This window comes from Camelus bactrianus, chromosome 13, assembly GCF_048773025.1.
Source record: "Camelus bactrianus isolate YW-2024 breed Bactrian camel chromosome 13, ASM4877302v1, whole genome shotgun sequence".
Taxonomy (NCBI): Eukaryota; Metazoa; Chordata; class Mammalia; order Artiodactyla; family Camelidae; genus Camelus; species Camelus bactrianus.
The window spans coordinates 51779930-51795118 of record NC_133551.1 but is presented as its reverse complement, the minus strand read 5'-3'; the positions used below and the strand labels follow the sequence as shown (position 1 = coordinate 51795118).

The 15189-nt window shown below is 39.5% G+C and overlaps 1 protein-coding gene across 1 annotated transcript; it reads left to right on the top strand.

The window, feature by feature from the left end:
- Positions 1 to 5588: 5588 nt before the first annotated feature.
- Positions 5589 to 14841, top strand: AKIRIN1 (akirin 1). The gene is made up of 5 exons (XM_010959854.3): positions 5589 to 6023; positions 10142 to 10282; positions 12319 to 12453; positions 13804 to 13875; positions 14662 to 14841. Exons 1-5 carry the CDS (start codon positions 5804 to 5806, stop codon positions 14670 to 14672), a joined length of 579 nt encoding a protein of 192 aa, XP_010958156.1. The 5' UTR covers positions 5589 to 5803; the 3' UTR covers positions 14673 to 14841.
- The last annotated feature ends 348 nt before the right edge of the window (positions 14842 to 15189 follow it).

Sequence of the window (15189 nt, the reverse complement as noted above, 5' to 3'; positions counted from 1 at the left end):
AATTCCACTGGGTTATGGGTCTTTTAAATATTGCTGCTGAATTCTGTTTCCCCTTATTTGGTTGAGAATGTTTGATCTGTTCCTAGGTATTTTATAGTATTGTTGAGAATAAACTTTTCCCCATTTCCATTTCTAGGTGTTTACTTTTTAAAAAATATTTACCTTGTATCTACCTGCTTACCAAATCCCCTAACTCTAGTAGCTTTTTTTGTCACTGTTGAGATCAACAAAATTAGTATCTCTTCTTTTCCAATGTTTATATCAATGTTTTACCTTGCTTTAATCCATATGGTAGTAACTCCAAGGCAATACTTAATAACAATGGTGATCGTGGGCATCCCCATCATATTTTAATTGAAATAGTTCAGGAGTTTGCCATTTGGAATGCTGCTTTGTGTTGGTTAAAGACAGTTTTTTTTTCATGTTTTCTCTGACTACAAAAGGGAGAATTTGCTGTGTTCTATAGGTTATAATCTGAAGTGTTCTCTTTTTCATTGCTTTCTAGATAGTTTACAATCACAGTTTCGATGTCCTCTTTGATTTCAGTGTTGTCTGTAAGTATGCTTATTACTTTCCAGACATTCAAAGGTTTTCTTATCACCTTTTTATTATGCATCTCTAATTTTATTGGATTATGATTCGAGGGTGCCCTGTAAACTGCCTTTTTCAAAGATGTGCTAATGTTTTCTTTGTGACCTAAGTATATGGTCTAATTTTGCAAATAATTCATGCACATATGAAAGAAAAACAATATTCTCTATTCAATGGATGTTAGGTTCCATAAATGACCTCTAAACCAAATTTGTTAATTCAATTATTCAGTTTTTTCAAGTTCTTGCCTTTAATTCTGTCCTAAATCTGCTTAAGCACAATATAATTGTATTTGTATTGAGTTCTCCTTGTCTTTTTAATAGTTTTTGCTTCATATATTTAGCTGCCATATTGTTTAGTTTGTGGTTATTAAAACTTCTTAAATTATTGTTTGCTATATTATATTACCCAATTTAGTGCTTTTCTTTAGATTCCTCCTGATATTAACATTTGCCTCTTTTCCTTTTCCTTTACTTAACATTGTCTGGGATGCCTTGCCCACTCCCTTATTTTCAACTTTCCTTTATCACTGTGTTTTAAACTTGTTTCTTACATACAGTACGTAGTTGGGTTTGTTTTTAACTCAATCTGCCAGTCTGTTTTTCAATGGGATAATTCAGTTTATTTACATTCAATGGCAATTGATAACACTTAAGTTCTGCCAACTGATACTATATTTATTATTTATTTTATTTCACTGATTCCTTTGATTTTATCAAATTACCATTCATTCCCCCTTTTTCTTGTAATTTGTTGAGTTCTACAATATTTTTCCATTTTATTGATGATTTATTTTCCTTTCCCTATGCTTATTAATGCACACATATTTTTCTACTGTCATATTAAAAAAATCAACTATTTGCCCTATAGAGAAGCTTTCTTCCCTTACTTCTTCTTTCCCTTCCCCCTAAAAGATGAGATCTTTTCAAATACTTTTATTTCCCCATTCTCCGCTCACATTAAACTTTTGGGTGGGTTTTACCATTCCTTTCCTCACCACCCCCCCTCCCCAATTCCTAGGTTTGGCTAGGATAATTTGCTATGCTTTGCTTCAGGCTATTAATGGAATTTCTTTTGCAGTATATTTCTCTCATCTCATATCTAATCTCTAAGTTTTTACCCTTTATATTATACAGTTCCAGATAGTTCATTAATATCCAATGAATATATATTATATATTTAGGTAATATATCAGTATCCAATAGATATTCAGTGGATCTTGATAAGACTATCTGAAAATGAATCTATAAATAAATATATATGAGATTTCCTTTGTAAACATATGTATTTTATTTTATACACTTTAAAGCATTCAAAGAAGGGTTTTATAGCACAGAAAAAAGGGATAAGAATTTCTACCCTAGAAAATCCCACCTGCTCCTACAACTTCAATTACCATTTCTACATCAATGACTCACTTTAACTTTTTCACCAATCCATGCTTGCCCTGAATTCCAGACCCACAATTTACACATACACACTCCGCATTTGACAATACCAAGTAGTGCTTTAAAGGAACCTCTAATTCAACATTTCTAAAACCATGCTCATATCTTGCTCCCAGGCTGGTTCTTGTTTGATGAAATCTTTCTCAGAAAATGGTGCTGAGAAAGCCAGAAGCCTAGGAGTCACACTTGAGTCTTTTATCTCTCTTACCTCCATACATAATCCTCACCAAGATCTGTTCATTTCATCTTCTAAACTTTGCTCGTGTCAGTTCACTTCCCTTCATAGCTTGATGATCATTGGTGACTACCTGTTTTAGTGGAATGGGAGGGTGAAATCAGATTGGTGTGAGTTGATGGATATTGACGGGAGATAGCCAAGATAGACAACTCCTTTAGAAACTGAGAACTTTGGGCAAAGACTCTCAGAAGATTTTGGAAGACGGTATCCTTTCCTTTCATTCCCACCCCCAACTTTAGCCTACCCATGCTCCTGGGACAGACAACTTCTGGCACCAGTAAACAGAGCCTCAGACCTATTGCTGAGCTTCCACAGGATGAACTATCATAGAAACATCTGCAGGTGGGGATATAAAAGAATTTATGTGTGCCAGGAGGTGGGAATTTCCTTGTAATATTGTAAAATTAATACTAGAAGACATGCATCGAATGCAATAACCTCTTGATCTCCTCCATCCACCCTTGCTTGCCTCCAACCTGTTCTCCAAACTACAGCCAGGAATCTTTTTAAATGTAAATTATATTTAAACTATTGTTCTCACCTTAACCCCTTAAGTGGCTTCCCACTGCTTTTAAGGTAAAGGTAAGAAAATCTCTCCTGGCAGCCAACAGGGAATTAAATGATCAGGCTCCTGGCTTCCACATCCGTTTCTTCTCCCCTGATTCTGCATTCATGCTCTCTACCACAGCCACTTGAGACTTCTTTCAACTCTTCAAACACATTATAGTCTCTTCTATCCCTGGACTTTGGATATGCTGTCCCCTCAGCTTGGGATGTTCCTAATCTCTTTGCTTAGTTAATTCCTAGCTCAAATGTTATTTCTTCAGTAAAGTCTTTATTGCTCTCCAAGACAAATTAAGACCTCCGCTGTGCTCTTTTATAATATCCTATCCTTTTCCTTCATAGTACTTGTCACAGTTTGTGATTAGATAGTTGTTGTCATTATGATTTGATTAATGTCTGCCATCCAACAGACTGGAAGTCCTAGGAGGGCAGGAACCATATCTCTTTTTATATCATAGTATCTTTAACCATGATGGCATAGTGCCTGGCACCTGGAAGGTAATTAGTAACATGTGTGTAAGCGTGTAGCTGGTCAAGTGTCTGCATATGCAAAGCCAAGCAGACCTGGACTGTGGTGACTTCATAAGGAGACATCACACTGCATAGCTGTCAGACAGCCCATCTACTTCCCTCAAGAACATCTCTCTTGGTTGGGCCACTGTCAACTGCAACTTTTAATAGGATATACCACCTACTTGTTTGGTTTCTGAATCATCTGAATCCACCCTCATTCAACAATGTGGACTGTCAGCTTTCAGGGACAGAGAGAACAACCTCGAAATAATTACCATTTATTCATTCTACCAATATTTATTCTGTGCCTACCTTGACTGTATTCAAACACTGTGCTGGGGATGGGGAAACAGAGATGAATGACGCCTGGTTATTATTCTTAAGGAATTTATAGTTTTGAAGCACAGTCAGATAAGTAAACAAATTATAACTTCCTGTTTTAAAACACTAACATTACAAGGCATGCTTAAAGTTTTAAAGGATCACAGAGAAGAGAGTGACTATCAAAGCACTTAGCAAAACCCTAGCTAGAAGTGGTATTTAGAATGATGACCCAAGGGACACACTTTCAAACGTTCTAAGTGCTAACTTTGGACTAGTTTAGACCACAAGAAAGCAATTTGCTTGGACCACATTAGACAAGCCCTTAAAAAATAAGCATCCCTAGGTTGTTTTTATGTCTTTGGCTTTTATTGGACATAACAAGAAATATCCATTTAAACTGTGCTTTTGTTGTTCAAATCTTAATTGCTTTATTACATCATTCACTGGTTTCTAATAAAGTCAACATGAGAAACTACGTTTAGAATTTAGTGTTACTGAAAAAATATCTATGGTCTGTGTCCTCTGATGAACTGATCCCGTTCAGATGGCAAGACCTATTCAACGGGTACTGTGTTTTCATTTTTGCTTTGGCAGCCAGGAAACTGAGAACTAAATTTCAAATTCAGTCACAGTCATGTTTTACCCCAGAATAATTGTGATCTCCTTTTTCTTTGGTCTTAAGGTTCTATTTCTAGTTTTTTAGCCTATTGTAAACCTTCTTTATGTCCTTGTGGCAAATAAATGGGACAAAATAAATTTAACATCTGGTATGCTCAGTCATTTTAGAATGATTTTCGCTATCAGTCAAAGATAAATGCAAAAAAACTTAACCTATGTTTGGATCTTAATAAAATTGGGAGAAATTGAGGGAGGACAAAGAAAATCAAGTGAAAAGGGACAAAGAATAGGACTGAGGTAGTATTGCCCATATTCTCCAACTCAAATATTAGAGCACATTGATCTGGCATAAAGTCTATTAGAAGAGAGTATCTGAAATTTTGACTTGGAAAGTCCCAGAGATATGGTGAGGTAGACAGATCCCAGGAGACACAGCCATTATTTAATATATATGAATAATTATAGAAAGGGTTTAACCTTTTTTGGCTCACAGATCCCTTTGATGATGTCTTGAAAGCATTGGATCTGCTTCCCAGTAATAGACATGCTCATACAGTTTCTGAAAGCATAACACTCCTGTTATCTATTTCTATTTCCAGAATATCAAAAGCACTGAACAGCTGGCACTGCTGTAAAGAATTCGGATGGACCTGAGGAAGTACCTGGGCTGCCAGGTCACACGGGGAGACTGGCCAATCAGCTATCAGCTGAAGTTTTTAATACTCTGACACCATTATTGGGTGATTTAAGCCAGTAGGTTGTTTTCTGGTTTTTTTTCTGTTTTTTTTTTTAACTATTTTGAGTAACAGACCCCTTTGATGAGCTGATAAATATATGGGCCATCTATCCCAAAATATATCCACAAACCCACTCACAATTTTGCAATTTCATGAGGTTGGTGGACTTCCTAGTCCATCCTCAGATCCTCGGTATGTTTAAATGAAGACTTTCCTGGATTCGGGGGCAATGCCCTTGCAGACCTTTCGAAATCTCTCTCTTTTATCATGGGGACTAGAGCGGCCGGGGCCGAAGTAGGTACGGGACCAGGAGACATCGACCCCCGCGGCCTCTCCACGCGCCCCTCCAAGCTCTCCCTTCCCCCATGCCCGTGCGCGCAGGTGCGAAAACCTAAGGGGCCACCCCGGCGCGACGGCTCGGGAAGGTGGAGGGGAGGAAGGGACCCTGGGAGCGGCACAGGCGGGGGTGGGGGCCTTCCCGACGTTGCTTGGTGACCGAGCTCTCCGCCCAGGCCGTTCCATTTCCTCAGCAGGGGGCGTCGCGGGCTGGAACGTTGCTGACGGACCTCCCAGAGGGGCCCTCTTCCGGCTTACCCCCCTCCGCTGGGCGGTGGCGCGGACCCGTGACGTCACAGGAGGCGGGGTCTGCGCTGCTGCCGGGTGCTGGAGGCGCCATTGGAGCCGGCTTGCCGTGCGAGCTCCGCTGAGGAGCCGGAGGTTGTGCCGCAGTTACAGCCGCGTCGGCTCCTGGTCCTTGGCCCCTCAGCAGCATGGCGTGCGGGGCGACACTGAAGCGGCCCATGGAGTTCGAGGCGGCGCTGCTGAGCCCTGGCTCCCCGAAGCGGCGGCGCTGCGCCCCTCTGCCCGGCCCCACTCCGGGCCTCAGGCCCCCGGACGCCGAGCCGCCGCCGCTGCTTCAGACACAGACCCCACCGCCGACTCTGCAGCAGCCCGCCCCGCCCGGCAGCGAGCGGCGCCTTCCAACTCCGGGTAACCTACGCTGCGGGCTTGGCAGAAAGCCAAGCCTAGGCATTTTTTTAAGGTGGGGGGGAGGGAAGGTCATGGACGCTAGGGTGAATCGCTCGCTGACCCCTTCTTTGCATCGAGAAAAGGGAACTGGGGTACTGCTGGGCCTGGTCGCTTCCGGGGATGGGAGACATCCGGGAGGGGTAGTGGAGCCACAGTGTCGGTTTTCGGTTTTCCTGGAGCTGGAGAGCTTAGAGGGGTAGGCAGCAGGAGGAAGATGGGAGTACCCCCGGCTGCTCCAGCCCTCCCGGTCACTGAAGCCCCTCCTGCCTGCGCTGCCCGCGCCTGCACTGAGCCGCCCTGCAGATCCAGTGGGCCATGGAAAATTGGATTCTGCTCACGAACCCGGCCTTGAGGGTGTGGGGGTTGGGGGCGGGTTACTGGGAAGGGGCCTGAGTGCGTGCTGTGCAGCACCGTGCTGTAGCTTGTAGGGAGACATGATTTCCAGAAGTCTTTAGGGACCACAGGCCGCCGCTGAAATCGTGGAATCCGATTTCAACCTGTTTCTAAGAGACTGACCGTGTTCTTTTATTGTATGGCTGTTGTCTTGTACTATATATGGTTTGAAATCTGTAGGTCGTTAGCTAGAATTTGAGAATCCTTAAACTTACAGAGATTCCGGAAGCAGGAATTCAACTACCAGTAACCGAGAGATTCTCCTTCAATAAGGGATTCCACATTGGTCGAGGAAATGGGAGAGCTGATGTGACAAAGTGAAAAAACCCAACCCCTAACCATTGTACAGGAGTAGAGGGGACAGTGCATCAGAATGAATATTTAGCAGTTTTAAAAGGCTCCCGGAAATGGAGGGGGGTTGCTCAAAGCTGGACTTTGGCGAGTCGTTTCTTTGTGTGTTTTTCTGTTCCTCAAGTGTTAGCAAAACCTTGGGATTGCCTTAAAATCATTCCTTCCGTACCTCTCTCCAATTACCAGTGTATTTAGCCATTATTTCCTCCTCCCTCTGCATATCCACAATGCAGCTTTCAGGCCCTCATCCTCTCGCACCAAGATCCCTGCAGTCACCAGCCAAGCTCTCCTAGGCACTATATCCTTACTGCTGTTCACCTCTTCTTATCCTGGCATTCAAAGGATCTATCAACTATAACCATTTCTTACCTAGTCAATCTGTTAAAGATTTTTTCCCCAAACTATGCTTTTGCTCTTTTCCCCTAGACCTCCTTGGCTGTGCCTGTATCCTCGTCTTCCATCGTGATGTTTTCACTTTCTGTTTGCTAATCCAGATACAGTCGTTTCAAGTCTTCCATCATTACCTGACTAAATCTGCCCCATAAGGAACTCTGTTCTGCTTTAAATTCCCTGACCACTTAATGTTGCAAAGCTTTATATACTGAATGAAATAATGTTTGCAAAAGCTCTTTGTAAAGAGCCTTTCCAGAGCAGGAGACATAGATGTCCTCTTGAAGTAAATTTTTTTCTTCCACTGCTCCCACAGGTACCCAGGGATAGTAACATAATCTTTCTGACTCTCTCCTCTTCTGCAAAATAGAATTAATACTTGTCCTATCCATCTGTCTTGATGTAAATGCTTTATTTCTTCCAATACTACCCTCTAGACTAATTCTGTGGTAGTTCACAATACAGCAAATGCTTAATAAGTGATTGTTGAGTGTATTTGGAAGCCTAAATATGGCAGAATGCTGTAAGAGGGTCGCTGTAATTTTTTTATCTTAAAATTTAATTTTCGCATGAATTTCATGGTTTTTTATGTGAAAATATTTTATTTAAAATATTCATTTGTAAAGATTGATCAGTTACATTTCTTAATGCTATTGGAATGTGGTTCTGTCATGAAAAGAGCAGTATGAATGATGCTTTGGCTCTAGTGAAAGATGCCTTCTGGGTTAAAGAGGAAGAATCAAGGAGAAAATACTAGTTTTTATACAAATAGAAAGAATAAAGCCAACTAATAGAAAAGTGAATTTAAAAATCAGTAGCTTTATTTTATAATATCCTAGTTGTTAACTCAAGAGTTGCAAAGTTCTCTCAGAAATGGTCCAGAAACTTTTTATTTAAGAAAAAAGATATGTATCATAGCACTTTTTGTGGATAGCCTATAAAATTAAATCTTTTATTGCTTAAAGGAGCCAAATGGATACCATACATGGAAGGGACTCTTGCTGACCCCCAGGAGATGTTTGTAAACATGGAGTGAGGTAGATGCAAAGCAGTTAATTGATCATGACTTGAGGGTTGGAGAAAAACGTTGAGAAAGAGGTAGCATTTTAGCTGGGTCTTGAATAATGGGGGGAGAGACAGCCCAGTTCAAGCAAAGGAAAACTGTTTGAGCAAAGGCCAGAAAACCCACAGATTAAGGAATGGATAGTTTAGTGCAACTAGCCTGTGATGGGAGATAGAAGTGGAAAAAATAATTTGGGGCCAAGTCTTGGAAGGAATGGAATGCCATGTTCAAGAGTTTGAATTTGGTCCTTAACAGCTAGGAATCATTGTAGAATTTTGAGGATGGAATTAGTCTGATAGAACCTGAAAGTACAACCTCAAATAATAATGGGAGGCAAGAGTAAAATTATCCACTGTTAAAAAAAGAAATTTGGATTTTTCTTTTTTAAAAAAATGCCTTTTCCTGTTTCATGTGGCCTCCTTGGGAAGAAAATCACAGCTACTTCTTTATTTTTCTCCTATGCATACAATATTTAAATTCTTGGACTTTCTAGTCCTTCTACCAGCCTTAAAGTTGTATCTTTCCATTTGTTCGCCTTGCTGTACGGGAGGCAGTTCGTGGTTTATCAAAGACCTTCTGTTCTCATGAGCATTGTCCTCATACTTGTCCTTTCTTGTTTCAAGTCTTTGCAGTTCCTTACATCCTTGTATTGAATCTGGCAAGTATGTACTTGGAGAATAATACGTTTTAAAGGTGAAGCAAAAACTTCATAAATTCAGCGATCTAAAATATGAACTTCATAGCATTCTGAAAGGAAAGCTTTGCTAATCTGCATTGTTCCAGTGTTCAGGCTGAGTGTTCTGGAATTTAGCTACATGTGGAGCTACTTTGAGCTTATGTCAGTCCCTAGACTATTGTCACTTGTTATGGTATTATTAATCTTTGGTTTTGATTCTCACAACTGTATTGGGTAGGCATTTAACGTTTGTATTGAAGTACTAGGCTAAAGATCCTGAATGACTTCCCAAGGTCATAGTCACATAGCTAGGAAGAAACAAAATGTCATTGTTAACACTCCCCCTCTTCTTAAAAATTATAGCCAAGTATACATTAGAATAATGTGAATTGTGGGGCTGATATATTTTCCTAATTTTTGTTTTTGATAAGGAGGCTTTATTATTTGGAAGTGAATATATATTTTACCAAAAAAACTTGAAAACTACATCCTTCCAGATTCTGTGTTGTTTCTAGGAGTGGTCTTCAAAGTAGTTAGTGATTGTTGTGTCCTGGACTTTTAATAGTGTTAGCAAATTTGGTTTATGATTACCTTGACACAGAATAGTAACCTGAATCCTACCAAATAATGCTTCTTACAGGATCAGAAAATTCTTTTCTAATCCCTGACCATCAAGTCCAAGCAGTAAATCTCAGGTCTTTCCTTGGTCAATGCCCAGGCTATGAACATTGTGATTTCTGCTGTCCACTTCCCCAAAGATCTTAAATCGCAAACAGGATAAAAGTTTCATTGTTAGAAGGCCTTGGATGGTAAGAGACTCTCATTCCTAATACCCTAGTTTGCGAAATTGTGCAACTCAAAAGAGATTAAAAAATAGCTCCTTATTAAGTGAAGGATGGTTTTGTTTGTTTGTTTGTTGCTGTAAGTTGTCCTAAGTAATCCTACAGCAAACAGCAGATTAGGTCTTCATTGTCACAGGAAAACAAGCAAAGGGAACTATCTGGGTGGCTTATGCCAAAATAGCTGCTACCCTATGTATTGTTGAAATAGTGACAATTGGGGGAAATGCTTTGGGGGTTATAGGAGGAGTGTTTTATCCAGTATAAACACTTCTTTTTTTTGTTACTATAACATGGGAGGAGGGGCAAGAAGCTTGAAGAAGTGACACAATGAAGTGAATGCTCAAGTGTGTTTCTTTTTTATTAGAGCAAATTTTTCAGAACATAAAACAAGAATATAGTCGTTATCAGAGGTGGAGACATTTAGAAGTTGTTCTTAATCAGACTGAAGCTTGTACTTCGGAAAGTCAGCCTCACTCGTCAGCAATCACAGCACCTAGTTCTCCAGGTAAGCGTGCTTTAGAGTACACAGTTGATGTAAGAGTTTATAAATGATAATTGAAGTGATAGTTTCCCAAACCATAATTGATTTCATCTAAGTAATAAAATTAGTAAAGTATATGCACTGTATTACTACTTGTAAATACTTTTAAAACCAGAGTCATGAAATTGCAAAGACCTTAGATTGATTTGATTGGGGTTCCATCTGCCCAATGCAAGAGTACCCTCTATAACTACAGCATCTGATACCACAGTCACGAGCCACAAGTGGCTGTTTAATTTTAAATACCTTAAAATTTAATTAAATTTTAGTTTCTCAGCTGCAGTGGCCGTATTTCAAGTGCTCAGTAGCTAGAGTAGCTGTGGTATTAGACAGCACTAGAGTACATTTCCGTCATTGCGGAAAGTTGTGTGACAGCACTGCTCTGTAATGCTGACAGGTGGTCAGTGAGGATGTGCTCAGAAATAGAATCTCAGGGTGGAGGGAACCCTCATGGTCACATAGTTCAGCCACCAGTCTTGCCTGCCGTATCCCTGCAAATAGTCAACAGGCCAGGGCTTGAACATCACCACTGGTGGTTAACTGTCTACTTTAACAGTAGAGGAATTTATTTCCTCACAGAGTACTCTACTTTGTAACAGTTTTATGAGTTAAAAATTACCTTGATTAAAACTTACCTCCTTGCAGAACACAAATTTTGATTTTGGCCAGGGACTAAGGGGAGCGGGGAATGGGGAGAAGCTGCTTAATGGATAAGAGGTGTTACTGTGGAGTGGTGGAAATATTTTGACACTATTTAGAGGTGGTGGTTGTATAACATTATGACTGTACTAAATGCTACTGAATTTAAAAATGGCTCATTTAATGTAAATTTCACCTGAAATAATTTTTTTTAATTCTCTTCTTATAAGTCAAAGGTCTTGGCTCTAGAACAGCACCCTTTTGGATTAATTGCTCTTGCACATACATGAGTGATAGATCTTTTAGTGGTTATAGCTGGCAGGTCTCTCCATAACATTCTCTTGGAGTTTTAGTAATATAATTTTGAAGTAACAGACTATGTTATGGGTAGAGAAACAATTACAAAGAATTACTGGCTAGATATTTTGCAGGTCTCATTTACAGAGAAAAAATTTTGGTTTAGGCCAAAAAGCAATTTGTTTCAGGGTGTTAACTGGTTTATAGACTAACAGGGCTGAAGAAACAGATTCCAAACTGAGCTCTGAGGAGAACTCAGAACTGGGGCCGCCAGCAGAACTGCTGCTTTTCTCATGACTTGAGAGCCGATGTCCCCATGTTTTCTGGTATCCCAGTGGATATTTTGGTTTCCAGCTACAGTCTTACGAACATTTCCCTTTTCTCAACCTAGTCAAAAGGGTTCAAGGATGAACTGTGTAGTGCCTAATTGTTTCTTTCATTCATACATCAGTGACTTAGCTAACAGTTTTTATATTGGGCAAGTCTCTTGGTCTCCTAAGCATCAGAATCCTAACCATTTTTTATCAGAATCACCTAAGGAATGTAAAAGATGCCCAGGCTGTACCCCAGAATTAAATCAGAATGTGTATCTCTTTTTGTTGTTAATTCTACAGGTAATGATGTGCCACTTTGATTAAACATAGGTCTAGATGATTTCTAAGGATCTGAGTATCTCTGATACTGTGAATCTTCTTTCTCTGGTAACAAAGTCATAAAGACTAAAGGCTTTGTGTCAGCTTTAACCTTTTTGTTCTTGTCCTTTGCCAGTTGAGCATTCCACATGGGCTCGGATTGTTATGGCAATCAAAACTATTGTTCCATATGCAGATCAGCTCACACCCCTGGATACACTTTCCTCCTATACTTCTCAGTTTACCTTTGGCCTTGCTTTGTAGAACAAATGTCAGGGAAACTCAGAAGTTTTTTTGAAACTATTTTATGTGAATAGTGGAAAATATCATTTTTCTAAATAATTGTTATATCCTAAGATTCTTTGCATGGTTATAAATTCAGAACCCTAGAGCTTGAATGTATAATGTAAACTAGATCTGTCTTTTGGCCAGGTTCCTCCTGGATGAAGAAGGACCAGCCCACCTTTACCCTCCGACAAGTTGGAATAATATGTGAGCGTCTCTTAAGAGACTATGAAGATAAAATTCGAGAGGAGTATGAGCAAATCCTCAATACCAAACTAGCAGGTAAGCTAAGGTAGTGACCATGCCATTGTTAATAGGTGCAGTAAGGATTAACCCCAGTTAACAAAAATGGTAACTTAGAAAATGGTAACTTAGAAAAAGCTTAAGACTTCATACAAGGTTTAATGAATTGTAAGTATTAAGTTACTTTCTTTGGTTGCTCTCTTTTGAATTCTAAACATTTTATTTATACATTATATGGAAAGACTTTTCATTTACATTTCAGAAACAAGATAAGCCAAGCTTTTCTTTCCAGAATTTTACATATGAATAAAGACATTGAGCAGGTTATTCCAGCTAGCTGATGGTAAACAGGTGGTTGGGATCATGCTAACCTCCCAACAGGTGGTTAGGAGGAGTAGAGGATAGTCAGCATTTTCAGACTTCCTGGTGGGAGTCACTTTGTGGATGTGGGAAGTCAGGCATCCTGTGATTTAGAGGTACTTTAGAGTAAAGTCTGGAAAGTACAGCTTAGGCTAGAACAAAGAGAGTGATTGATTAGTGATGTCAACAAGTAGAGCCTTTTGTGAAAGGAAGGGATCTAAATCAGGAACAGAAAGTAGTACTTGTTTAGTGAAAGAGGACGATGTTGTGATCAGAGAGGTTTTAGGCAGCTTCTTATAACAGTATTGTGGGCTCATCTGGTGATCCACACCACAGACTGTTAATTTAAGGTCGCCTTTAAGTTGAGAGCTGTTGATTTAATAACAGAATTAAATGGGTTTCTTTATAGTAGAACTTCTTTAATTAACTAATAATGTGTATTAGAAGCAGAAACTATAGTATGTCATTCCCCTCTTCTACGCCCACCCCAAAATTGTTTAGACCAGCTGGCTCTGAGTCACTTCTTTGTTCATGGATGTCAGACTACCTTCTGTCTGTCTACTGAGTTTCTCTTCAGAAGGTACTTCTGTTTACAGTTAGGTAGTGTGGAATTTCCTCTTAGCTTTCTAGCCATCCCATCTCTATCACTCAATATGTGTGTTGAAATTTATAGCAAGGATAGAGTGTAGAAAAGAGTTTCAAGCTTCACATCCTATAGGAGATAAATTAAAATTTGCTGGCTTATAGCAGTGAGCACAGCTGTGCTTGGGAAACTATTAGTAGGAGATGGAATTATGGCAGGGGTGAGTTTATGAGGAAAATGGTAGAGATGATCAATGACCAAATTTAGGAGCCAGGGATTTGGCTCTGGGACCTAAGAGTTAGGAACAGATCTCAGAGTGACCATCATAAGGAGGGCCTAAGAGTGGATAATATAAACTGGGAAACTAGATGTGATCCTGACATTTGGTTCTTAAAAAACTAGGGGAGAGTTTCTGGGGATAGTATATACTCTCTTTCCCCTTACAGAACAATATGAATCTTTTGTGAAATTCACACATGATCAGATTATGCGACGATATGGGACAAGGCCAACAAGCTGTAAGTATTGCCAAGTTTTTCATTGCATTTTTCAACTTCCAGGAGCAAGATTTTCACACTGAGTACCTTGTTTCCTAAGAGCAAAAAAGCCCCTGTGAAGTAAAATAATAGATAACATTTAAAGAGTACTTACATGCCCAGCACTTTAAATCCTCACAAAGTTTATTTAATCTACAGTTACCCTGTAGGGGAGGAACTATTATTAGTCCCATTTTACAGTTAAGAATAGCACTTAAAAAGTTAAATAGTTTGTCTGGGCTCATATAGCCAGTGGTTCAGCTAGGATTGAAACCCAGGTAGACTGGCTTCAGTGCCAATTTATTACCTGGCTTTTCCCCCAGAAAGGTAGTTTGAGTTGTTAATTTATAAAAGTTGATTCCTTAAGCTCACTTACGAAGTGTACGGTCAGAATTTCTTAATTCTAAACCTCTTGCAATTTACCAGTTACTCAAAACATAAATTATAAATAGAAGAGGGGAGGGTGTGGCTCAGTGACAGAGCACATGCTTAGCATGCATGAGTTCCTGGGTTCAATCCCCAGTACTTCCATTAAAATAAATAAATGAATAACCACCCCCCCAAAAAAAATTTTTTTTAAAAAAAAGCTATGTATGTAAGCTGAACCTGAGTCAGATTTCTTAAATTCTTGCAGATTTAGGACCTCTTGAGTGGCGATTCATATCCTCCATGCTGTTTATCACATTTACCACTAGTTAATATTTAAAACGTGATACTGTATTTTTTTAGTATTCTCACTCTGTTTTGTTTTTTATTCCTAAATTATAGACGTGTCCTGAAGCTTTCTTGCATATCTGGGTACCAGGTTTGACCTCAAGAGATGGCTGCTGTACACTTTTTGCGACTGGTTTGATATCACATTTCAGCTCCAACTTTGCATCCTGAGAACACTTAAACGTTTCTGCAGGTCCATTTTATACAACTTGAAAGACCTTAAAACTTTCTGGTTGCCACAAGCATATCTTTCTTTTCTGCTCATCCAATAAACAGCTGTGCCCTACTGTGATAGATTTTCCAAACAAAAATACCTGGAGCAGCAGTTTAGCAAAATATGCCCTCGGTGGCACTCAACAAATGGAGTTTCCCCAAGCACAGTTCTGTAAGAAGTGTGTGTGAGAGTGTGTGTATATGTATGTATGTGTATTTTAAGTTATTATTTGTATTGTGCAAATTTTTTTTTGATCTTGGGGATTCTGGCTGTGAATTTGATGCACGACAATTATGGTTAAAAACATTCACTTGGTCTACAGAAGACCATTAATGTTTTGTGACCATATAAGTTGTAACAGTGGATTG

Bases quoted from the DNA above. Each gene is read 5' to 3' on its own strand.
- AKIRIN1 (XM_010959854.3), top strand. From the start codon at position 5,804: ATGGCGTGCGGGGCGACACTGAAGCGGCCCATGGAGTTCGAGGCGGCG. The intron at 6,024-10,141 runs GTAACCTACGCT...CTTTTTTATTAG, and splicing joins GCGGCGCCTTCCAACTCCGG to AGCAAATTTTTCAGAACATA. The intron at 10,283-12,318 runs GTAAGCGTGCTT...TCTTTTGGCCAG, and splicing joins CACAGCACCTAGTTCTCCAG to GTTCCTCCTGGATGAAGAAG.